Genomic DNA, 24,497 nt, shown 5'->3' on the forward strand with positions numbered 1-24,497 from the left:
AGAATTTGAAAAAAGCAGCACCTACTGCAGTGAAAGTGATGCGCAAGAAGGGGGCGAAATGTAGAGTTTCCCTGCAGAGCAGTTCTGATGACAAAGATGCAATGAGCAAGAGTGTGGATGAGGGCATGCAGCAGCAAAGCTTGCCCAGCAATACCCCTGAGCGTGAGTTACCACTTTCAGCCCACTCACCAGATATCCCTATCGAGCCGTGTAACCTGTCGAGTTTATTCACCAGCTTAGTCACACGAGAGAGTTTGCATATAGTTGCTCATTTGAGCAGTAACAGCAACGATTGCCCCGTCGGTAGCCTTGATGCACTAAATTCATGCCTCGTGGACAATGTTTCTATGATAGCTGATGAGCCTATGCCATTTGACTTCTGGATGTCCTCGTGTTCAGACATTTCTCTAGTAAAATCCCCACTAGATCGCCATACCCCTGAGTTGCCAGGAAATAGCTTAAAGGATGCTGGATGTCAACTAATCCACACTGTTGACATAAAACTTAAAGATTCATATTTTAGTGCCATGACAGAAGACGAACGCATTGACTCAGGAAATCTGCCCTGTTCGCCACAAAATCTGATTCAGTTTGATGACACCACGATGCTGAGCGACCCTAATGATCACCAGGATGAAGATCCAAATGTGCCAAAGTGGGAAGGTTATTCCAGAAATCTTGAGAGCTTGTCGCCCACCCGTAGACCTTACTTGAGTAAGGAAGATCTAATGGAGTTAAATGAAGATATGTTTTTCAATGGTACATCAAATATGTTGGCAACGAATGAATTCACTGATAAAAGTGCCATAGAAGTAGAGACTTCACCAAACTCCCAAATATCTGTCTCTAAGATGGACTTGCTCTTGTGTAAAGGATCTGAGCTGAGCAGTGATAATCTAGGTGTGCCAAAACAGAGTTTTGGTCTAGGAAATGAATTCCAGACTCCAACTACTCGGACTAATACTGTGCCTCGTGTTGGTCTCGGAGATTTGATCAAGTTGAATGAAACCGTGACGCTGGCAAATACAACATTTGAGGCATTAAAACATGAAACCAGCTTTGGAAATGATCTCTCGGCTTCCTCCTTGTCAAATTTCAAGTTGTCACTGGATGCCCAAGATGCCGTGCGATTAAATGGAACTATCACGGTATGTGATCATAATGCAACATTTGATACGTTAAAGCACGATGGCTATCTTGGTCAAGACGGCAAAGTAACTGGCTCGATGGGTTGCACGTTGTCTCTACCCATAGCCACAGAGCTTCAAGCGGCTGAAATCACGGCAGGGAATGACTGTAAAAATGCAACCTTTGATACATCAAAGCATGACTATAAGTTGGGAAATTACCCCAACAATGCCATTTGCTTGCTCCCTCCATCTATAGGAGATAAAATGCAATTAAATGATACCATAATTCTGCAACATAAAAATGCAATGTTTGATACTTCAAAGCATGAGAGTAATTTGGGTAATGACTCCAGCAAGCCTACTCCCTCGTTGCCTCTGTCTGTTGGTGAAAAAGTGCAATTAAATGATACCATGACTATGGACCAAAAAAATGCGACCTTTGATGTATCGAAGCGCAAGAGCTGCTTTGGAGGTGACGTCAGTGAAGTCACCGCCTCGTCACACTGCAAGCTTACAAATGAAGTGGTGCAGTTAAATGCAACCATGATTGCGACCAACTCTGAGGTGGCTAGATTTGAGTCATCAAAGGATGGCAATGGCTCGGAAGTGAAAGAAACAGGCAAAACGACCAACTTGCCCAGTTGCACGCCGTCACTATCTGCAAGATCCTTGGATGGTCTTGTACCACCGAGCAAATGTGAGGGTAGTACTTTAATTTCTGCAGCAGAGCTGCAGGGAATCCAGTCTAACAGTGACAGTAGTACCTCAAAAAATACAAATGCTGCAGGAAATTTGGGAAAAGTTGACACTACGTGTTCTGTGAAATGTGAAGGCAACCAAGACAATGCTGGAAACATGGACAGCTCCAGAGGACCCCCAGACCTGGTCAAAAGTCCGCGTTTGAGAAATCCCATGCAAAATGAAGAACTTGATGCAGTGAATTTAGAATGGGCTCCATACTGCATGTCAACCCCAAATGTTGCAGTGAAGTTTGGATTTCCAGAGGATCCACCATTTGACCATGCCTTACAGACCTCGTCCTCCACCCATGTTGCAGTTGGTGATTGTCCAGATAAACAAGCTCCCAAGGGTGACTTGAGTTCAGGGTCTAACGAGAATGAAACTAAGTCTTCCAGTGGCAAAGCCATAAATGCACCACTATTTGATGATCAGTTGCGAGAATCCAAAGCAGTAACTGCAGGTTCCTCAAAATCTATTTCCTTCCTTCCTTTACCCAGAAGGAAAAATGGCAATCTAAGTGCGGTGAGTGTGGCATATAAATGTGGTGGTAAAAAGAAGTCGATACCTTTGCTTATTAGAACCTCTAGAACAAGTTGTTCTCCGATGGGTAGAGGAGGAAGGCCTCTGATACAACCACCTAACCCTTCGAAGATGTCCCTTCAAAAAACACGTCCAGTCGCAGGAAGGCCAAGCAGTGTTGTAGGGACAGGGCAAAGTTCAAACAGTATCCAACCTCCATCATGCCAGACTGGAATCAACACCAAAGTAAGTTATTTTTTTTACTATTGTCTTTTCATGCCTTTCAGTAATTCTAGATTAGTCTCTTCATACTGCAGCAGGTTTTGGAGGCAATAAGTGCAACACTCAATGCCAACTGGCATAGTAATCTGAGCAAGGCCAGATACTGATGAGAAAGACACAATGCTGGAGTAACTCATTGGGACAGGCAGCATCTCTGGAGAGAAGGAATGGGTGATGTTTTGGGTCTGACCCATCAGATGAGTTTGAAGAAGGGTCTCGACCCAGGCTTCAGATGTGCTTTGAATGGTGGGTGGAAGAAGGTATAAAGTTCTCCAACTAAACGTCTCGACTAAAGTCGATGATTTTGTTTAGAACTTGTATTTAAAAATCATCCTTTAGAACAGAACATTTTTAGAAAATATTCAAAAGGCCAGGCAATGTCTGAAGAAAGGGTTTGTATTTCCGATTGATCATTTAACAGAGGCTTATCAGCAACTGTTTTTCATTGTAAATGCTACCTGGTATCTTCTGCATTTTTAAATCTGCACTGTCATATTATTCTGCACCAATACTGACACTGAATTTTAATTCTAATCAGTTTAGCCATTTTAAGCACAAGGTCACACACCCAATGCCTTGAAAAGGTGTTTAGTTTCGTATAGAGATGCAGTGTGCCCTTTGGCCCACTAGGCCCAGCAGACAGACCAGTGAGCTCCGTGCACAATCCTACACACTAGGGGCAATTTCCAATCTTTACCAATCGAAGCAATCAACTTACAAATATGTACATCTTTGGAGACACTGGAGCACCCAGAAAAAACCCCCACGCAGTCACAGGGAGAACGTACAAACTCCATACAGCCAGCACCCGTTGTTAGGATTGAACCCGGGCCTCTGGTGCTGTAAGGCAGCGACTCTTCCGCTGTGCTACTGTGCCTACTGGCATTTGGATAGTACTGTGTGCCTTTTCATAGAGCAATATTTAGAATGGAGAAATCTTTATTTTTTGCAAAGACTGTTCTCTTTCAGATACCTGCGAAAGCAGAGCCTAAAGTTGTCACAAAGGTACCTGGAATGAAGAAAAAATCTCCACGGGCAACTTCAAAGAAGCCTATCCAGGAACCTAAAAGATCTGAATCTAAACTAGGTAAATGCTGTAAATGTGGAGGCATTTTTGCTTAAAGTTAAATATACAATTAAACTATAAATCTGGTGCTTGGGGAATGTTAAGTAAACATCATGAATGTAGAGGTAAATGCTGATCTGCAAATGGTCTTTATTAATGGTCTGCTGCTTTTAAAGATTTTAATCTAGATGGCTTGGAAAAGTATGTAGTCCTGGGCAGGAATGATGTGCTTTGTTTTTAGAATTGAATTGCAACTTGGTTGAATGGCATCGACATCTAATTCAACAAGATAGACCAAGTAATAGTCCTTGGATAGGCACAAAGCTGGAGAAGGGTCTCGACCTGAAATGTCACCCATTCCTTCTCTCCAGAGATGCTGCCTGTCCCACTGAGTTACTCCAGCCTTTGGTGTCTATCTTCGGTTCAAACCAGCATCCGCAGTTCCTTCCTACACAAGTAATGGTCATTGATTAAGTAATATGATTGCCAGAGTACCAGTGATTCATTATTGGTGTTGGTCATTATGAAAACCATTGTAGCATGTTTGGGCCATCCAGAACGATTGGCAAGGGTCCCCATTAATCAATCACAAATCTTTCAAGTAACCTTTGTCCCAATTATTGAATCTTTCTATCTAATTGGGCATCTTGGTCAGCATAGGCAAGTTGGGCCAAAGGGCCATGCAGTATGACTCTGACTTCAATTGATCACCATCTACACCAAGTTCCAAGTAGTAGCATTTGAATTGAGTCCTAAACTTATAGTTTGAATCCGGTTTGCATTTTAAAATGTACTTTCCCCCTTGTACATTAATTCATTGCCACAGAAGGTTGTGGAGGCCAAGTCATGGTTATTTTTAAGGCGGAGATTGACAGATGCTTGATTAGTTTGGGGGTTATGGGGAGGAGGCAGGTTGAGAGTAAAAGATGGATCATGATTGAAAGGAGGAGTAGACTTGATGGGCTGAATGGCCTAATTCTGCTTCTATAACTTATGAATTTATGAATATTTCTAAGACTACATTAAATGCATCCCTTCTGGACTAGCAGATTCACTTTCTACCCCTCTGTCAAGTCTAACATTATTTTGAGGGGAAGATGGTGGGTGGGTGGGAGTGAGTGGGGTGATACATGTCTTTTCCTGTTTCTGAAGCGGCTTCAGTGGGTGAACATGTCCCTTGTTTCTTTAACATGAATCAAAGGGCGGCATGTAAATTGTAAAATTGTAAAAACTCTTTATTGTCACTACACAAAGTACAGCGAAATTAAAGCAGTCCAGATGATGCAATCACACACAGCAGACAGTACAAAGGATAAACCTTTATCCATAACAAGCTAAACCTAATCTACTGAATTAAACAAACTGACCTCTAATACAATATAGACAAAACAATTACAATATGGTCGAGGCAGTGTACAGTGCAATCAAGACAGCAAGTTATTGCACAGCAATGAGAGCTAACATATTGCAAGTGCCGTTTAAAAAAAAAAAAAAAAAAAAAGAAATAATGTAATTAAATATAAGGTGCGGTCGGTTGTAACATGTAATAAGTTTAGCAAATGTTAACAATATAAGTGCAGTAGAATGTAAACTTGTATTAAATTGAGGCTTATGTTTTCTGACAAGTAACTGACAGTGTTCCGATCAGTTCCATTCCTTCCCTTCAGTTTTATGTGAGTGTCTGGCAGTGTTCAGCTCACATATGACACTGGGGTAGAAACTGTTCTTGAGTCTATTAGTCCGTGATGTAATGGACCTGAACCGTCTACCAGAGGGCAGCAGTTGGAGCAGCTGATGACCAGGGTGGGAAGGATCCCTCAGGATGTTGGCTGCTCTGCTGAGGCAGCGGAGGGAGTAAAGTTCCTCTAGAGAGGGCAGTGGGCAACCAATGATTTTCTTTGCAGAGTTGATGACCCTCTGAAGGGCTTTCTTGTTTGCCTCTGAGCTGCTGGTGTACCACATAGAAATACAGTACGTCAGCACACTCTCGATGGTGCAACGGTAGAAAGTCACTAGCAGCTGCTCTTGCAGGTTGTTCTTCCTGAGGATCCGCTGCTGTGCCTTTTTGACTGCCGCTATGGTGTTTGTGGTCCAGGAGAGATCCTCAGCAATATGCGTGCCCAGGAACTTGAAGGCAGGGACCCTTTCCACACAAACCCCGCTGATATGCAGTGGTGTGTAGCCCATATTGTGTCTTCGGAAGTCTATTATGAGTTCTTTTGTCTTGGAAGGATTCAGAGCCAGATTGTTTTCCGCACACCATCCTATCAGTTTTTGGACTTCATCTCTGTAGGCTGTCTCGTCATCTCCTGAGACGAGTCCAACCACAGTCGTGTCATCCGCAAACTTGATGATGGCGTTGGTAGGATGAGTGGGGGTGCAGTCATGGGTGTAAAGGGCGTAGAGAAGAGGGCTCAACACGCATCCTTGTGGGCAGCCGGTGCTGATTGTGAGAGTGGAGGATGTGTGAGGGCCTAATCTGACCATCTGGGGCCGATTGGTCAGGAAGTCCTTAATCCAGTTACAGATAGATTGGGAGAGTCCTAAATCAGTTAGTTTAGAAACTGGTGGGTAGCGGTAGAGTTGCTGCCTTTGCTCCACCAGAGAACCGGGTTCGATCCTGATTACGGTGCTTGTTTGTACGTTCTCCCCTTGACCTGCCGAGATCTTCGGTTTCCTCCCACACTCCAAAGACGTGCAGGTTTGTAGGTTAATTGGCTTGGTATAAATGTAAATTGTACCTAGTGTCAGATAGTGTTCATGTGTGGGGATCATTGTTGGCACGGACTCGGTGGGCCAAAGGGCAGGTTTCCGTGCTGTATCTCTAAACTAAAAGTGCGGTTTGGCTATTTTTTTCCTCCTGGCCTGTATCCACTGTAACGTCTGTAGGATAAAAATGGCCGGCATACTATGATAACCAGCCTTTAAAATTCTCATGCTAATTTGACCACTTTGAATTAAAAATTCGACATTTATCGAGCTCCATTAGGTATATTTATCTGAGTTGCCCCTGGAGAATGAGCTAGGAGCATTTTAATTGTCAGTTATAATACAGTTGGCAGCAATCTGAGTGACAAGAGTCTGGGTTATTTTCCCAAAGTAGACATTTAAACACCATCTGGGCAAACATCTTGACAGTGTTTAGTCTTCCAAGAGAGATGTTAAACAGAGCCACCTGATTTCCCTCAATTAACCACAAGAGAATCCACAATATTATTAAGAAGACCATTTAGAGTTTTTCTGCATTTTCTTCAATATTTATCCCTCAATCAACATTTTTCAAATTATCTGGCCATTTTCCCATTGCTGTATGTAGGAGCTTGCTGTTCATAGTTTAGTACTTATCCTTTAGACTTTGTTCAATCACTTACAATTGGGTCCCGAGTATCTTGTAATACGTATTTTACCTTCATTGAACATGTTTTGTAACGCCAAATTCCCAAAGTTGTCTTGATGTTTCTAAATATATACTGACAGTTCTCTGCATCCCAGTTGCCTTGAAGAAGGACTGTTTTCAGGGTCTCTATTTCCTTTAGGTATTTATCACTGTCTCTGACTTTAAATATTCCTGTGTTCATCTGTTCTGCCTTCACTTTGAAGAAAATATCCTGCTGATGATCCTGTAGTAATGCTGTGCTTGTGATATATGGGCACGTGAAAGTTATGAGCATCCTTTTCACATAGGAACTCTTCACAGATGCTTGATTCAGCCCCTGTTCTGGTCTTGCCTTCTGTTATATATTATATTATTTTTGCCCCCCCCCCCCCCCCCCCTTTTATTGTTTTTGAGTCTTGCAGGTTTGGTTGCATGCTAGCGCTAAGCAAGTGCCTTGCACCATCTGGTGTTGTTTTTTGATATCGCATCTCGATCAGAAGTCAAACTGTGGAGCTGTGATTTGCTTTGGCATTTCATTTCTGCTGGTTGATGGTAGCATCCAAGAATTGGGTGACAGATGTATTTGAAACTAACCAGAGATAGACACAAAATGCTGGAGTAACTCGGCGGGTCAGGCAGCATCTCTGGAGGAAAGGAAAAGAATAGGCGCCGTTTTGGGTCAAGACCCTTCAGACACTAACCACCTTGGCCACTCAAATAGCCTTGATGTGACAATGTCTGAAGTGACAGTGCAAAATGCACAGATTCCATTTTGTGCAGTGGAGCAAAGTGGGGGAATCAGATATCCAGATGTTTGACCCAAACCTCACCTGCTCGAAGGACATCGAGCATGACTTTGAAAGGAAGGTGGAATAAAATGCTGGAGTTTTGATCAATTTTAAGAATTGTTTTTATGTTTTAGACTTTTCCACAAGTTGCAGCAATTTGACTGGCAGGCACATTTTTGCAAAGATTTTATTTTCTATCCTTATTGCATTGCATTCAATTTCCCCATCTTTCTGTAGCATTCTTGCTCCTATTAAATATTAAGCCAGGAAGATTTAGAAAGTTGAAATTGAATTTAGTTTTTGCTTTTAATGCTCAGTTGTTGAAGGCTAAGAACTGAGTTTTGGGTGTACATGGTAGAGGATCAGCCTTGGGCATCCTGGAGCAGTGGTCAGTGCTGCTTCCTCAACTCTACGGGGTCAGCCTTGGCCTCGGGTGCTGTCTGTGGAGTCTGCATGTTCTCGTGACCATTTGGGTTCTTCCCCATGTGTGCTGGGACATCCTAAGGACATACTGGTTTGTAGGTTAATTGGTTCCTGTAAATTTCCCCTCGGGTAGATGGGTGACAGAATAGAGATGGGTTGATAGACATCTGTGACAATAGGTTATTAGGAATTTGGGAATAGGATTGATGGGCCTGAGCTACAATAGACGCAATGGGCCGAATGGCCTATTGCATTGTGAGAAATATGGAATGATTTTTCTTAAATGGCAAAGCAGGTCTTGATTTAGTTCTGCTGCTCTTGATTTTAAGACTATCCCTTTTTTAACCACTAATTTTACACACGTGTATGGCTGGTCCTTCAAGCACCAGACCTCTTGCTTCGGCCTTCAAGAATGTTATTACTGGCATAAAGTGGCCGGGCAGTGCAGTGGAGCAGAAGAGGCAATGCCACCCCCAAAGGGACCCAAGGCCGTGGGTATGTTTTAAACAAAACCAAAACTAAATTATTTAATAACTTCATCGTTTGCTTTGCAGTATGGTTGTGGGTTTGTAACAAAAAATGTTTGGTTGGGGTTAATATTTGAGCTATCGTATCACATGCTAAGTGGATGTGCTGCTGTTGACAGCTTGGATCTAGTCAATTGATTTTTGGGGCAAATGTCTACAACAATCATATTGCCTGATTTGAGTGTGGTATTGATTTGGACTTTAGAGATACAGCATGGAAACAATCCCTTTGGCCAACCGAGTCCGTGCCAACCGAGTCCGTGTCAACCAGCGATCCTGGCACATTAACACTATCCTACGCACTCTGGGGACAATTTAGAATTATACCAAGCCAATTAACCTACTACATACCTGTATGTCTTTGAAGTGTGGGAGGAGCCCGTAGTCAGCATCGATCCAGAGTTTCTGGCGCTCTATGGCAGCAACGCTACCATTGCGCCATTTTGGAGTCCTCGTCTGCTCAACTTCTCCCTATAATTTAGGCCCTCAAGTCCTGGTACCATCTGCGTACATTTTCTCTATCCCCTTTCCAGCATGACAACATCTTTCCTATAACATGGTGCCCAAAACTGAACGCAATACTTAAAAACTCAAAATATTTGACAGCTAAATGAAAACTTGCATGAAACCTTTATGAATTGTCTAGCCTCGGAGGGGGGAAAACAACATAGACAGGGCCGGAGGGCCGAAAAGGCCTGTTTCCGGCTGTATATATATGATATGATATGATATGAGGGCCACATCATTCATCTTTATGGTGAAGTGCCTTAAAGCTGTGAGCGTTTATTCAAAGAAACCTCAAAGGGCCTATAAATAACGAGTGCTTTGTAGAAAAAAGTTTTGGTTAGAAGAAACATTGAACATAGAAAAATAGGTGCAGGAGTAGGCCATTCGGCCCTTCGAGCCAGCACCGCCATTCAATCTGATCATGGCTGTCATCCAAAATCAATCCTACGTTAAAGTGCTAACTCTAACTCCTGAAAACATCCAGTGAATTGGCCTCCACTGCCTTCTGCGACAGAGAATTCCACAGATTCACAACTCTCTGGGTGAAAACGTTTTTCGTCATCTCAGTCCTAAATGGCCTACCCTTTATTCTTAAACTGTGACCCCTGGTTCTTGATTCCCCCAACATCGGGAACATTTCTCCTGCATCTAGCCTGTCCAACCCCTTAAGAATTTACGGATCTACGGTTGGATGTAGGGAGAACAGAAAACATTCTTCGCAAATCTTCTCTGAGACTTTGGTTAGGACACTTTTGGAGTATTGCGTGCATTTCTAGTTGGCCCATTAAAGAAAGGATATGGAGACTTTGGACAAGGAGAGTTTTCCCAGAATGCTGCCTGGATTAGAGGGCATTAGCTACCAGCAGAGATTGGACAATCTTGCATCATTTTCTCTGGAATGTTGGAACTTGAGCGGAGATCTGAGAGAAATGTATGATACATAGATAGGGTAGACAGAACCTTTTTTCCTTTTTCATGGGTGGAAATGTCAAAGACTAGCTTTAAGGTGAGAGGGGCAAAGTTTAAAGGATATATTTGTTGGGGCAACTTTTTTCAGAAGGTGCCTAGAGTGTGTTGCCAGGGATGGTGGTGGAGGCAAATTCCATTGTGGCATTTAAGAGGCTTTTAGATAGGTATATGGATATGAAGGGATAGGCACATGGATATGTATGGAATGGAGGCATATGGATCAATACAGATAAGCTTCGTTTATCTTGGCATCGTGACTGTAGGGCCGCTGTGGGCCTGTTCCTGTGCCGTTCTGTTTGTTCCATGCGTATCTATTTGATCAGTTTTGTGTTGAAATGTGTGCTGTACTAGAATTTAATGCTCCACCTAATGTTGTTGCTTTTCTTTGGGAAGGATTCCATGTGCCTGCTGTGCCTCATGGATGGTTGACACATTTATGCTGATTAAGCTGGTGATGAGAAGATATGAAGCAAACCATCTTGCCCCTATCTTAGTTACCAAGATTTAGGAAGGAGAGCAGTCATGCTTTGTGACATTAATTCGGAGGATGTGGGAAGGGAATTGTGCAACTTGTAAGAAAGCTTCTGCTTTTTTGAGCAGGGCTAACTTTTTTTTTCATTCCAGCACAACTTCAGAGAAAAATCGAAGAACTAGAGAAGAAAGTAGCTGAGTTGGAGCTGGAAAATGCTGCACTTCGACAGGGGAAGTCCAAATATCGGCCTTGAGGAAGGTTCCAATATTTAGTATGCCAACACAGTGCTGCTTTTGTGATGATGTCCACAACTGTGTTTCCATATTTTTGCACTGTTCTTAGATAGTATTACATTTTACCTAAGATTTTAATTGTTGCATGTGTGGCCCACATCACATTGTTGATAACAACTACAGATATAACATTTTGAGATGCTTTGCAAATTCATTCACACGTCTTACCTAGAAAACCTCAAGGTTAATCAGTGTTTCATGATTAAAATATTTCTTAAGTGCCAGGAAGCAAGACACTTCAAATATATTAATAATCTTTTGGATGGTTAATAGTGGTGTGTATTAATATCCTACTTGTCTTGAATTAACTTTACCCATCATATGCACCTGTGAATGATTCTCAGAATTATCAGCTAGCTACAACTTTAGTTTTCAACCATAACCTCAGCATTGGTTCTCCAAACCGCAGTGTTGGTTAATGTAATATATTCACGTGGAAAGCCTTAACATGCTATCTGTCTGTCTATTGTCTGTGGTAATTGTGTATGTGAATGTCCATCTAAGGACTCTTGCTGCAGTCAGATTAATGTTGCAACCTGCAAATGCCTCTATTTAACTTAAATTTCTTGTGTGTTTTTTTTAATGGGTACATGGTTTATACATGCTGTGTTTACAAAACTTTTAAACAAATAAAAATATATGAATCACTAATCAACTCGTTCATGAAGGTAACTTGCTTCATTTTTTGGGGCATGATTTGTCAGTCCATTACTCGGGTAACCGACGGGGCGGTGAGTGAGTTAGTTGACCTTTGGCATTTTCATTGACTGAAAGATACAGTAAAGGAACTGGGTCTCTGGCTCACCGAGACTACGCTTCTCCTTGATCACCCGTTCGCATTAATTCTCTTATCCTACTTTCTCATCCACCCCCTGCAAAGGGACAGCACGGTGGCGGGCGGTACAGTTGCTGCCTTGCAGCCCAGAGACCAGGGTTCGATTCAGGCTACGGGTGGTGACTGTACGGAGTTTGTACGTTCTCTCTGCGACTACGTGGGTTTTCTCTGAGATCTTCAGTTTCCTTCCATACTCCAAAGACGGACAGGTTTGCAGGTTAATTGGCTTGGTAAAATTGTAAATTTTTCCTAGTGTGTGAAGGGTAGTTGTGCAGGATAGTGTTAATGTGCGGGGATCGCTGGTCGTTGTGGACCTGGGCTGAAGGGCCTGTTTCAGTGCTGTATCTCTAAACTAAACTAAGGGCAATTTGGAGGCCAATTAATCTACAAACCTGCACGTCTTCGAGATGTGAGATGAAACCAGAGCACCCGTAGGAAACCCACATTTTTACATGGAGAACATGCAAATAGACACCACCCAAGGTTGGAATTGAACCTGGGTCTCTGGCAGTGAGGCAGCAGCACTACCAGCTGCATCACTGCCCACCTCTTCTCCATTAGATTTTTGTATAATTGTAGTACAACTTAGTAACCTCTTGTAATCTGACCATGGCCTGTAATTTGCAGACCATTTTGTAATTAGTACTATTCTCTTGCCTACAATTCCCAGTTTGTTTTGTTTTTTAAAGCATTTTTACAAAAAATAAATGGGGGGTTTTTGGGTTAGCTTGAATCAAATTCCTGCCAAATCTCAACATGAAAACATGTATTAAGAAGAAAAATGGCCAAAATATGGATCTCTGGTAAAATTAAGTATCTTGTTTAAAACCATCTGTTCAAGGTGTAGTTGAATATAATGGGGATGTTGAAACTGCTGCTCGTCTCCAGACGAGGAGGCTCATAAATTAGTCTGCATTCTTATTTCTAGTCATTGTCCAGTGAACCTTCATGGATTTGTATGTACAATTTGTGATTTTAAGATAGTTTTCCAGGAACACCCACTAGTCCATTTGAGTTGAGTGATGAATGATCCCTGCAGCGCATATTTGGATGAAGTGGAGAGAACAGCCAAAGTTTCAGGACAATTACTTTTAATTGCAATTTCTATTTAAAATTAAATATCAGTAGACTAGGTAAATGCGCTAATTTTAAATTTTGTTAATCACTTGTTGCATGGAATCCACCTATTCTTAGAGTAATAATGAATATCAGACCAACTCTTGAAGGAATGCTTAGACCCTTAGTAAGATGGTGTCTATCTTAAGAAATTCTAGTCCCTTTGTTCCATGGTCTTTTGCCTCCTTTTTATTTTCCCTGCTTTAAAAAAAAATCTCCACCTGCTGGGGATCCTACTCTGGAGCAGAAGGCTTGGAGCTGACTAGATTTGAGATGGAATATCATTTTTTTTAAAGTTCTAGATATCCAACAATATCTGCAAAAAAGCTGCAGCACTCTGAGGCACCTCACCTCTTGATTAGTACAGGTGTTGGAGGTTATGGGGGGAAGGCAGGAGAATGGGGTTAGGAGGGAGAGATAGATTAGCCATTTATTCACAAAATGCTGGAGTAACTCAGCAGGTCAGGCAGCATCTCGGGAGAGAAGGAATGGGTGACGTTTCGGGTCGAGACCCTTCTTCAGACTGATGTCGGGGGTGGGACAAAGGAAGGATATAGGTGGAGACAGGAAGATAGAGGGAGATCTGGGAAGGAGGAGGGGAAGGGAGGGACAGAGGAGCTATCTGAAGTTGGAGAAGTCAACGTTCATACCACCGGGCCGCAAACTGCCCAGGCGAAATATGAGGTGCTGCTCCTCCAATTTCCGGCGGGCCTCACTATGGCACTGGAGGAGGCCCATGACAGAGAGGTCAGACTGGGAATGGGAGGGGGAGTTGAAGTGCTGGGCCACCGGGAGATCAGTGGCGTTAATGCGGACCGAGCGCAGGTGTTCAGCGAAGCGATCGCCGAGCCTGCGCTTGGTTTCGCCGATATAGATGAGTTGACATCTAGAGCAGCGGATGCAATAGATGAGGTTGGAGGAGGTGCAGGTGAACCTCTGTCTCACCTGGAAAGAATAGCCATGATTGAGTAGACTTGATGGGCCAAATGGTCTAATTCTACTATCCCTTATGACTGTCACCACCAGTTCACAATATCAGCAGCACCTTCATTTTTTTTGTTGGAAAATAGCTACAACATCTAATTACTACAGCATAAAATTACCCGATCTCAGGAGCTCAAATGGGTAAAAGGTTGGGTAGAAATTGAAGTCGCTATAGTGAGCATTCTGAGGAGCAAACTACTTTTTCAAGAATACAGCATAGAAACAGGCCTGTTGGCCCAACATGCCCCATCTCCACTGGTCCCACCTGCCTGGCCCCAACTGCCATAACCCTCCAAACCTATATTATCCGTATACCAGTCCAAATGTCTCGAGTGTTATGATAGTACATGCCTCGATGATTCGGCAGCTCATTCGATAAACCCACAATCCTTAGTATACAAAAAAAAGGTTACTGCTTGGCATACTATTAAATATTTTCCCCGTCAATGTAAACCTCTGGTTCTCAATTTCCCCTACTCTGGGCAAAAGACACTCATTTACCTGATCTATTCATCTCATGATGTTGTACAGCTCTATAACATCACCCCTCATTCTCCCATGCTCCAAGGAATACAGCCCTAGTCTGCTCAGCCTCTCCCCATAGATCGGGACAGAACTCCCTATAGAACGCACAGAATGCCACAGGAGATCCTTCTTCCCTGTGGCTATCAAACCGTGCAACTCCTTCCCTAAGTTCTATTGGGGCCTCATGTCTGGCAACATCCTCGTAAATCTGCTCTGCACTCTTTCCAGTTAATCATCTTTCCTATAACATGGTGACCAAAACTGAACACAATACTCTAAATGTGGCCTCGCCAATGACCCATCCAACTGTAACATGATCTATACGCAATACCCTTTCTGATGAAGGCCAATGGTCAATTTTATTTTTTATATTTCACATCCATGACTGAGCAACGGGTAACAAATGAGTGATTACTTAGCTAATAAAACCTTGGCTGATGGGCAAATCAGTGAAAATGGGAATGTAAAGGTCAGAATGAAGTTCAACAATCCTAGATCATTATGGAACGGGAGTAAATGGAACTAGACTGAGTATTGATATGACCACAATCAAACTGTTAAGTTGTGCTCTCAAAGTATGAGAGCAAAGCCTGGATATAAGATTAAATCTTCATGTCAGTTCAAAGAATAGTGAAAGGCCTGGATGGAGTGGATGTGGGGAGGATGTTTCCACTAGTGGAGAGTCGAGGACCAGAGGCCATCGCCTCAGAATAAAAGAACGTACCTTTAGAAAGATGGAGGAAATTCTTCAGTCAGTGGAATGGTGGATCTGTTGCATTCATTGCCACAGAAGGCTATGGAGGCCAAAGTCAATGTATAATTTTAAGGCAGAGATTGACAGATTCTTGATTAGTAAGGGTGTCATGGGTTACGGGGAGAAGGCAGGAGAATGGGATTGAGAAGGAAAGATACCTCGGCCATGATTGAATGGTGTAATAGACTTGATAGGCCAAATGGACTAATTCTGCTCCTATGAAAGTTGGATTGTTTCAAGCATATGTTTCTGAGAGCTTGAGTAAAGATGACATGCATACAATGTGAGATCTGATCTTGAATTCCAGTCTGAAGAAGGGTCTCGACCCGAAATGTCACCCATACCTTCTCTCCAGAGATGCTCCCTGTCCTGCTGAGTCACTCCAGCATTTTTTTGTCTATCTTCAATTCCAGTGCCATTTGTTCCCATTGCTATAAAGGTGTTCTGCACAGGTTTCCGGAATCAGGTAGGCCAAGATCAGAACCAGAATCTTGCTTGTGCAGATATTTACGATTCTGTGAATTCAGCTTATGCAGAATTTTGCAGTCTTACTGGTTTTGCAAAATAAAAGATACAAGTTATGCACGGTACAGATGGCAACTATGCCCCGCCAAGCTCTCAGTAAAGACTCGCCTGTGATGCATCTAGTCTTTTGGAGCTCCACAGTTAGTAAAGTTGAGTTGTATTGAAGTAAATCTTTAGTGCCAGCAGATGCTGGGCTGGTGAATAGAAGAATCACATCGATGTGCAGCCAATGTAATATTTTTAATTGTCTCGACTTGGGTGTGCAATTAAATACGTGATCACATTTTCTGAATGTTTTTTTCTGAATGCCCTGTTGTAATTTAGGCAGAGTCATTTTCAGACAACAATAATCTAGGTACAAACTTTAATTACTCATGGTGTTAAATTAGTTCTCAGTAAATAGTGTCCCAAGTTAATGCAGCCCTGAGCTTTGCACAGCATTTAGTGAGCCTGCAACAGGACAAGTTTGAAGACACGGATTACCTTGTTTTGCTTAAGAATTGTATATTCGTTTATCATTTATTAATTTGAAGACTTCTGTAAATGGAAAAACTCCATGAGCGATCCGTCTATCCTGCAAATGCTTCTGAAAATTAATCTTTTGAATTATTTTTTATTTGTTTAAACCCTCTGAGAAATTCAATCCATTGAACTCATTCCCAAAATTAATTGCTTCAGATTCTTTCCCCCAGAGATGGGAAACAATTCTCAATACCGAGAAATTATCCTGGATGGATGACAGAGCCTTTCCACTAAAATTGTAGACTGGAATAGTTAAGGGTTTTTTGTTTTAGTTATGCTTGATTGCAGACTTTTTTGTTCTTAGTTTACTCAAATAAGTTACTGTTTGTGAGATATATATATATATAAATGATCTGTATGTAAACGTCAATGGGTTGATGAGTAAGTTTGCTGATGACACCAAAATTGGAGGAGTTGCAGACAGCGAGGAATACTGTCAGATGGTACAGTGGGATATCGATCAGCTGCAGAAATGGGAAGAACCAAGAGAAATGGCTGATTGAGTTTAGCCCGAGCAGGTGGGAGGTGATGCGCTATGGAAGGCTGAATGTAAGAAGAAAGTACACAGTTAATGGCAAGTCCCTTAACAGCATTGATGTGCAGAGGGATCTTGGAGTCCAAGCAAGACGAAAAAAACTGGAGTGACTCAGCGGGACAGGCAGCATCTCTGGAGAGAAGGAATGGGTGATGTTTCAGGTCGAGAAGGTCTGAAGAAGGGTCTCGACCCGAAAGGTCACCCATTCCTTCTCTCCAGAGATGCTGCCTACCCCGCTGAGTTACTCCAGCATTTTGTGTCTACCTTTGATTAAAACCAGCATCTTCAGTTCTTTCCTACACACTTGGAGTCAAGCTCATAGCTCACTGAAGGTGGCAGCACATAGATAGGATGGTAAAGATGGCATATGGTATGCTTGCCTTTATTGCTCGGGGCACTGAGTATAAGAGTCAGGAAGTCATGACACATTTCCGTAGGACTGTGCGTGCGCATCTTGTCGCCACATTGCAGGAAAGATGTGGAGGGTTTGGAGAGGGGGCAGAGGAGGTTTAACAGAATGCTGCCTGGATTAGTGGGCTTCAGCCACAGAGAGAGGTTGGATAGACTTGGACTGTGGAACGTCAGAGTTTGAGGGGAAACTTGATAGAAGTATATAAAATTATGAGAGGCATTGATAGGGTAGACAATCAGAACTTTTTTCCCAGGGTGAAAATGTCCAACACTTGAGAGCATAACTATAAAGTGAGGGGAGGAAAGTGTAATGGAGATGTGTAGGACAAATTTATACACTTGCAGTGCATTCAAAAAGTATTCAGACCCCTTCACTTTTTCCACATTTTGCTACGTTACAGCCTTATTTTAAAATGGATTAAATTCTTCTTTTTAATCATCAATTTACACACAATACCCCATAATAAATAAGCAAAAACAGGTGTTTAGAATTTTTTGCAAAGTAATTAAAAAAAAATAACTGAAATATCACATTTACATAAGTATTCAGACGCTTTGTTATGACACTCAAAAGTGACCTTATGTTCATCCTGTTTCCATTGATTATCCTTGAGATGTTTCTACAACTTGATTGGAGTCCACCAGTGGTAAATTAAATTGATTGGACATGATTTGGAAAGGCACACCTGTTTATATAAGGTCCCACAGTTGACAGTGCATGTCAGAGCAAAAACCAAGCCATGAAGACGAAGGAATTGTCCGTAGACCTCCGAGACAGGATTGTGTCGAGACACAGATTTGGAAAAGGGTATAAAACAATTTCTGTCCCGAAGAGCACAGTGGCCTCCGTCATTCTTAAATGGAAGAACTTTGGAACACCAGGACTCTTCATAGAGCTGGCTGCCCTGCCAAACTGAGCAATCGGGAGAGAAGAGCCTTGGTCAGGGAGGTCATCAAGAACCTGATGTCACTCAGACAGAGCTCCAGAGTTCCTCTGTGAATGGGAGAAGCTTCCAGAAGGACAACTATATCTGCAGCACTCCACCAATCAGGCCTTTATGGTAGAGTGGTCAGACGGAAGCCATTCCTTAATAAAAGGCACATGACAGCCCACTTGGAGTTTGCCAAAAGGCCCCTAAAGGACTCTCAGACTATGAGAAACAAGATTCTCTGGTCTGATGAAACCAAGATTGAACTCTTTGGCCTGAATGCCAAGCCGCACCACTCATCACCTGGCCAATACTATACCTACGATGAAGCATGGTGGTGGCAGCATCATGCTGTGGGGATGTTTTTCAGCGGCAGGAACTAGGAGACTAGTCAGGATCGAGGGAAAGATGAACAGAGCAAAGTCCAGAGAGATCCTTGATGTACACCTGCTCCAGAGCACTCTGGACCTCAGACTGGGGCGGAGGTTCACCTTCCAACAGGACAACGACCCTAAGCACACAGCCAAGACAACGCAGGAGTGGCTTCGTGACAAGTTTGTGAATGTCCTTGAGTGGCCCAGCCAGAGCCCGGACTTGAACCGATCGAATATCTCTGGAGGGACCTGAAAATAGTTGTGCATCGACGCTCCCCATCCAACCTGACAGAGCTTGAGAGGATCTGCAGAGAAGAATGGGAGAAATTACCCAAATACAGGTGTGCTAAGCTTGTAGTGTCATACCCAAGAAGACTTGAGGCTGTAATCGCTGCCAAAGGTGCCTCAACAAAGTAGTGAGTAAAGGGTCTGAATACTTATGTAAATGTGATATTTCAGTTATTTCTTTTTAATTACTTTACAAAAAATTCTAAACACCTGTTTTCACTTTTTTTATTATGGCGTATTGTGTGTAGATTGATGTTTAAAAAAAAAGAATTTAATCCATTTTAAAATAAGGCTGTAACGTAGCAAAATGTGGAAAAAGTGAAGGGGTCTGAATAATTTCTGAATTCACTGTACTAGACCAAGTGAACTCATTGGGCCCAAACCTCTCCTGCATTGGTACAGTATCCTCTCCTCCCGTTCTCCCCTCCCCTCCCTCCATCCCATCCCCTCCCCCCTCCCTTTCTTAAGAGATAGATTTAAACTTTAAAATGTGAATACATTTAAATATATAACATTGATTTCAATGAAACTTCTTCCATTAGCACCAAAGGGACGACGGTGAGTAAGTTGGGCCTAAAATTGTTGCGCCATTGTGTACCATTTTGGCTGTAGTTCAGGAACAAACAAACAAACAAACAAACAAACAAGAGTTTTAGTATATAGCTATCAAGTCTACTGTCAACCAAAGAAAACAATCAAGTCTATTCAACCTCTCCCTGTAGATGAAACCCATTAATCCAGGCAGCCTTCTGGTAAATCTCCTCTGCACCCTCTCCAAAGCTTCCACCTCTTTCCTGGAGTGGGATAACCATAACTGCACACTATTCTCCTAGCATGTGGAGTATGAGTCATGGGGCCTTGTTGGAGGTTGGGATTGGGTTTGAGCCAACAGGTCAGTGGCCTGAATGAGGTGCCCTACACTTGCTCCAGACTATTGCTGGAGTTTTGCCAGTTGAGTTCTGATGTTGGCCAATCTTCCCAACATCTGTCCGCTCAACCTCGAGAGGTTACAACTGTTTGAATAAACCATCTCGGACGTCAAGCTGTGGGCAGCTACCAGGAAATTAAATAAGTTGCCGTGACTGTTTCGAGGGTCAGACTTAGGTACATAGCCAAGCTCTGGAGCTGATCTCAGGAAGAACCTGTACCATATGCAGCTCATTTTCCAACAATAAGCAGACTAAAATTTGATGTACCATCTTTCACCACAACTGCAGGTCATACAGCCCAGAGAAGGGCATTCAAACACCCGTATTCAAGGGCATCCCTATAGTTGTCCTACTTACCTGCATTAGGACCGTAGCATCCAAGTGTTTGTCTCTATACCTCTTCACTACTCCTCCAGCATTCCAACAGGCAGTGCACTCCAGATTCCAATCACAATCTGGGTATCAACATTCAACAAGTAATTCACAAATTTACTGCTGTAGTGATGATATTCTAATCAACTGTATTATATTGCGTATAATTCCTTAAAGAAGGCTGGGACTTTATTCCTTAAAGCACTGCAGGAGGACAAAGGGCAATCTTCTGGAGGTGTACAAAATCATGAGAGGAATAGATTGGGTAAATGCACTCTTTTGCACAGAGTAGGGGAATCGAGATCCAGAGGACATAGGTTTAAGGTGAGGGGGAAAGATTTAATAGGTACCTGAGGGGTAACTTTTTTACACAAAGGGTTGTGGGTATGTGGAAGAAGCTGCTGGAGGAGGTAGTTGAGGCAGGCACTATCATACTGTAACATTGAAGAGACATTTGGACAGGTACATGGATAGGATAGTTTTAGAGGGATATGGCCCAAGCTCGGGCAGGTGGGACTAGTGTAGATGGGACGTGTTGCTCGGCACAGGCAAGTTTTGCCGATGGGCCAGTTTCCACGCTGTATGACTCTCTGACTCTTAAATGATTTCTTTGCTGAAAAGAAATGGAGCCAAGCATGGCAGAAGCAGACCTTCCAGCGGCGATAGCAAAACCTGGCTACAACCGAGTGTCCCTGTTCAGGAACAAACAGGCACAATTAATTACGAAACTCCTTGCACGAGCAATTCTTAAACATATTCATCGGAGCAAAGGAAAGCTAATGTTAAATAGGTGTTGAGTGTTTAGTTTGGCTTTGGTGTATAGCCCATGGATGGGGCCTCTCCTCTAGGTCTTAGTGACACTAAACTATATAAACGGTCCAGGTGAAACAAACTTGGAGAAGAACTGCAGTTTTTACGGAGGAGAAAAGGTGGCGGGGCAGGAGCTGATTGTTAAAAAATGCTTTTTTTAAGTGTTATTTTTAAAAGAGAATGATCATCATAAGATAGACAGGAGAGTGAAATGAAAGATAGCACTAAGTTAGGACTGTTATAAAAAAGAGTGCATCAGGAAGCTTATTGTAGCATGAAAAACCCATAGTAGCATTAAAAAGTGTTCAATGGTTCATTTTATTGTCACATGTACCAAAGGTAAAGTAAGATACATTTTTATATTGGCAGCGAAGGGGTATTTAGACAGCTAGAGAGCTGGATAAATAAACGGGGTTAACAGCTATAGAAGAATGATTCATCAGAGGAAGAGGGAATGAGGGAAGAAGTTTAGACTTTATTGCCTTCCATCACAGTGAAGAATGTGGGGAATCCGCTGTGGTGGATGTTTATGTTAACTTTTATGTAGTTGTGTGTCTTGTTGCTTTTTTAATATGAATATCACTGGTACACAATTGGTACACAAGGCAATAAAAGACCTTTGAAGGAAAACATTGACCCGACAAGAATGATCCCAGGGATGATTGGGTTAACATACGATGAGTGTTTGATGCCACTGGGCCTGGACTCGCTGGAGTTCAGAAGGAAGAGGGGGGAACTAACTAAAACTTAGCAAATAGTGAAAGGCCTGGATAGAGTGGATGATTCCAGTAGTGGGAGAGTCTAGGACATAGCCTTAGAATAAAAGGACGTATCTTTAGAACGGAGATGAGAAGGGATTTCTTTAGTCAGAGGGTGGCGAATCTGTGGAATTCTTTGCCACAGCAAGCTGTAGAGGCCAGGTCAAGGATATTTTTATGGCAGAGATAGATAGGTTCTTGATTACTACAGGTGTCAGAGGTTATGGGGCGAAGGCAGGAGAATGGGGTTGAGGGAAAGGTAGATTAGCCATGATTGAATGGCGGAGTAGATGTGATGGGCTGAATGGCCTAATTCTGCTCCTAGAACTTATGAGGTTATGAGTGGTGAAGGTGTGGAATTCTCTGCCTCAGAAGGCAGTGGAGGCCAGTTCGTTGGATGCTTTCAAGAGAGCTGGATAGAGCTCTTAAGGATAGCGGAGTGAGGGGGTATGGGGAGAAGGCAGGAACGGGGTACTGATTAAGAGTGATCAGCCATGATCGCATTGAATGGCAGTGCTGGCTCGAAGGGCTGAATGGCCTACTCCTGCACCTATTGTCTATTGTCTTATGGACTATCAGGATCTACCAAAACTTTGTGCTAATTGAGTACTGGCAACCTTGCATTATGAGGAAGGGTTGCATTCCCAGAAAACGGTCCAATTCACGATTTTTCATATTGCAAAGCTGCATTATTTGCGCATGCATCAGGAAATGCGAGTTGAACAGAAATTAATTTTGTGTTTATTTGTAAACTTTTTTTCACCGGCCCGCTGCAGACTGCAGGAGTACGTGCTGAGGGACGCACTGAAGCTTGGTGCAGCCAACGCTAAGGCCCTGTGGGGGAGGAGCACAGTCTAGGGTCCTTCCGTTGCTGGACATGGGGGGGCAGGGTGTGGTGGAGAGAGACGCCCCTCCAAATAAGGGATACTGGGTAAATGTATGTAAATGTCTAAATGAATGCCTGTATCGAATGTAACCTCCGGAAATGTCGGATGGGCTTGTTTAAAAATATGTTTTGTGAATGATATTTATTATTTGAATAAAGTATTTTTTGATATAATTTTTTTTAAAAAGAGTGGGGTCTTTGAGTACTAGTTGCAGCTCTCCCACTCCCGCTGGCGTAATAAAGACTCTAATGTTTTACCACTTTATGGTATTGTCTGTCTATTAGAATCAAACTTTAACATCGATGACTCAGGAAAGGTGGAGTCCACAATGGTCCAGTGTTGGATGGGGACGAGGTGATAATGAAGGAATGCAAACGGTGAAATTAGCAAGGTTTAGGGTGGGGAGGGACAGAGAGAGGGAACACAAGGGTGACATAGAAACATAGAAAATAGGTGCAGGAGTAGGCCATTCGGCCCTTCGAGCCTGCACCTCCATTCAATATGATCATGGTTGATCATCCAACTCAGTATCCCCTACCTGCCTTCTCTCCATACCCCCTGATCCCTTTAGCAAAAAGGGCCACATCTAACTCCCTCTTAAATATAGCCAATGAACTGGCCTCAACTACCTTCTGTGGCAGAGAATTCTACAGATTCACCACTCTCTGTGTGAAAAAAAACGTTCTCATCTCGGTCCTAGAAGATTTCCCCCTTATCCTTAAACTGTGACCCCTTGTTCTGGACTTCCCCAACATCGGGAACAATCTTCCTGCATCTAGCCTGTCCAACCCCTTAAGAATTTTGTAAGTTTCTATAAGATCCCCCCTCAATCTTCTAAATTCCAGCGAGTACAAACCGAGTCTATCCAGTCTTTCTTCATATGAAAGTCCTGCCATCCCAGGAATCAATCTGGTGAACCTTCTCTGTACTCCCTCTATGGCAAGAATGTCTTTCCTCAGATTAGGAGACCAAAACTGTACGCAATACAGTTGAAGTTAGAGAAATCAATATTCATGCCACTGGGTTGTAAGCTGCCCAAGCAAAATATGAGGTGCTGTTCCTCCAATTTGCATGTGGCCTCACTCTGACAGTGGAGGAGGTCCAGGACAGAAAGGTCAGTGTGGGAGTGAGAAGGGGAGTTAAAATGTTTGGCAACTGGGAGATCACGTAGGCCAAGGCGGTCTCGGGGTCGATTCAGTTGGCTCTGAGGGTGAGCTAATGTGAAAACGCAAGACACAGTCTAGATCACATGAACGATAATTTTTTGTTGCGTAATAGTCTGAAGAAGGGTCCCGACCCAGAACACCACCTATCCATTTTCTTCAGTGATACTGCCTGCACTGCTGAGTTACTCCAGCACTATGTGTCTCTCTTTGGTATAAACCAGCACCCGCAGTTCCTTTTAATTATATTTTATTATAATATGACCATGTCTAATTTCATGGCAAGAAATGCCATGTTCTAGATTTATGGAGTTAAATATAATTTGAAAAAATTTATTTACTTGATGTGATTTACTTTTTAGTTTTTGCTGCTTAGACCTCTTACATTTACATGTGGTGAGGGTGAGAATGATACTGATGAAATATCTGTGGGCGAACATTGTTCAGAGATTTGTAAACCTGTTATGCAGTCAAGGGTTCAGTTGGCACTGAGGGTGAGCTAGTGTGAAGCTACAATACCCTGTCTAGATCACAGGGATCCTTTATTGTTGCATAATTAGTTATGAGACAACTTGGCACTCCCCTCAACGTGTGGCTTAAAAAAAGCAATGTGAGAGCAGATGCTAAGTTCAGTTCAGTTCAGTTCAGTTTAGTTTATTGTCATGTGTACCGTGATACGGTGAAAAG

At 42.7% G+C, this 24,497-nt stretch overlaps 1 protein-coding gene across 2 annotated transcripts; it reads left to right on the forward strand.

Moving 5' to 3' along the window:
• Positions 1-1,182: 1,182 nt before the first annotated feature.
• LOC144600329 (uncharacterized) lies at positions 1,183-11,727 on the forward strand. Of its 2 annotated transcripts, none has more exons than XM_078411899.1 (3): positions 1,183-2,636; positions 3,627-3,759; positions 10,953-11,727. In XM_078411899.1, exons 1-3 carry the CDS (start codon positions 1,227-1,229, stop codon positions 11,051-11,053), a joined length of 1,644 nt encoding a protein of 547 aa, XP_078268025.1. In that variant the 5' UTR covers positions 1,183-1,226; the 3' UTR covers positions 11,054-11,727. The 2 variants fall into 2 exon arrangements, with proteins under 2 accessions (XP_078268025.1, XP_078268026.1); XM_078411900.1 differs by having other exon boundaries at positions 3,642-3,759.
• The last annotated feature ends 12,770 nt before the right edge of the window (positions 11,728-24,497 follow it).

The sequence above is a fragment of the Rhinoraja longicauda genome, chromosome 15 (genome assembly GCF_053455715.1).
Source record: "Rhinoraja longicauda isolate Sanriku21f chromosome 15, sRhiLon1.1, whole genome shotgun sequence".
Lineage (NCBI taxonomy): Eukaryota > Metazoa > Chordata > Chondrichthyes > Rajiformes > Arhynchobatidae > Rhinoraja > Rhinoraja longicauda.

Coding starts and splice junctions, on each gene's coding strand:
- LOC144600329 (XM_078411899.1), top strand. CDS start 1,227: ATGGGTTGCACGTTGTCTCTACCCATAGCCACAGAGCTTCAAGCGGCT. Junction 2,637..3,626: donor AGACTGGAATCAACACCAAA/GTAAGTTATTTT, acceptor TTTTTTGCAAAG/ACTGTTCTCTTTCAGATACC. Junction 3,760..10,952: donor AAGATCTGAATCTAAACTAG/GTAAATGCTGTA, acceptor TTTTCATTCCAG/CACAACTTCAGAGAAAAATC.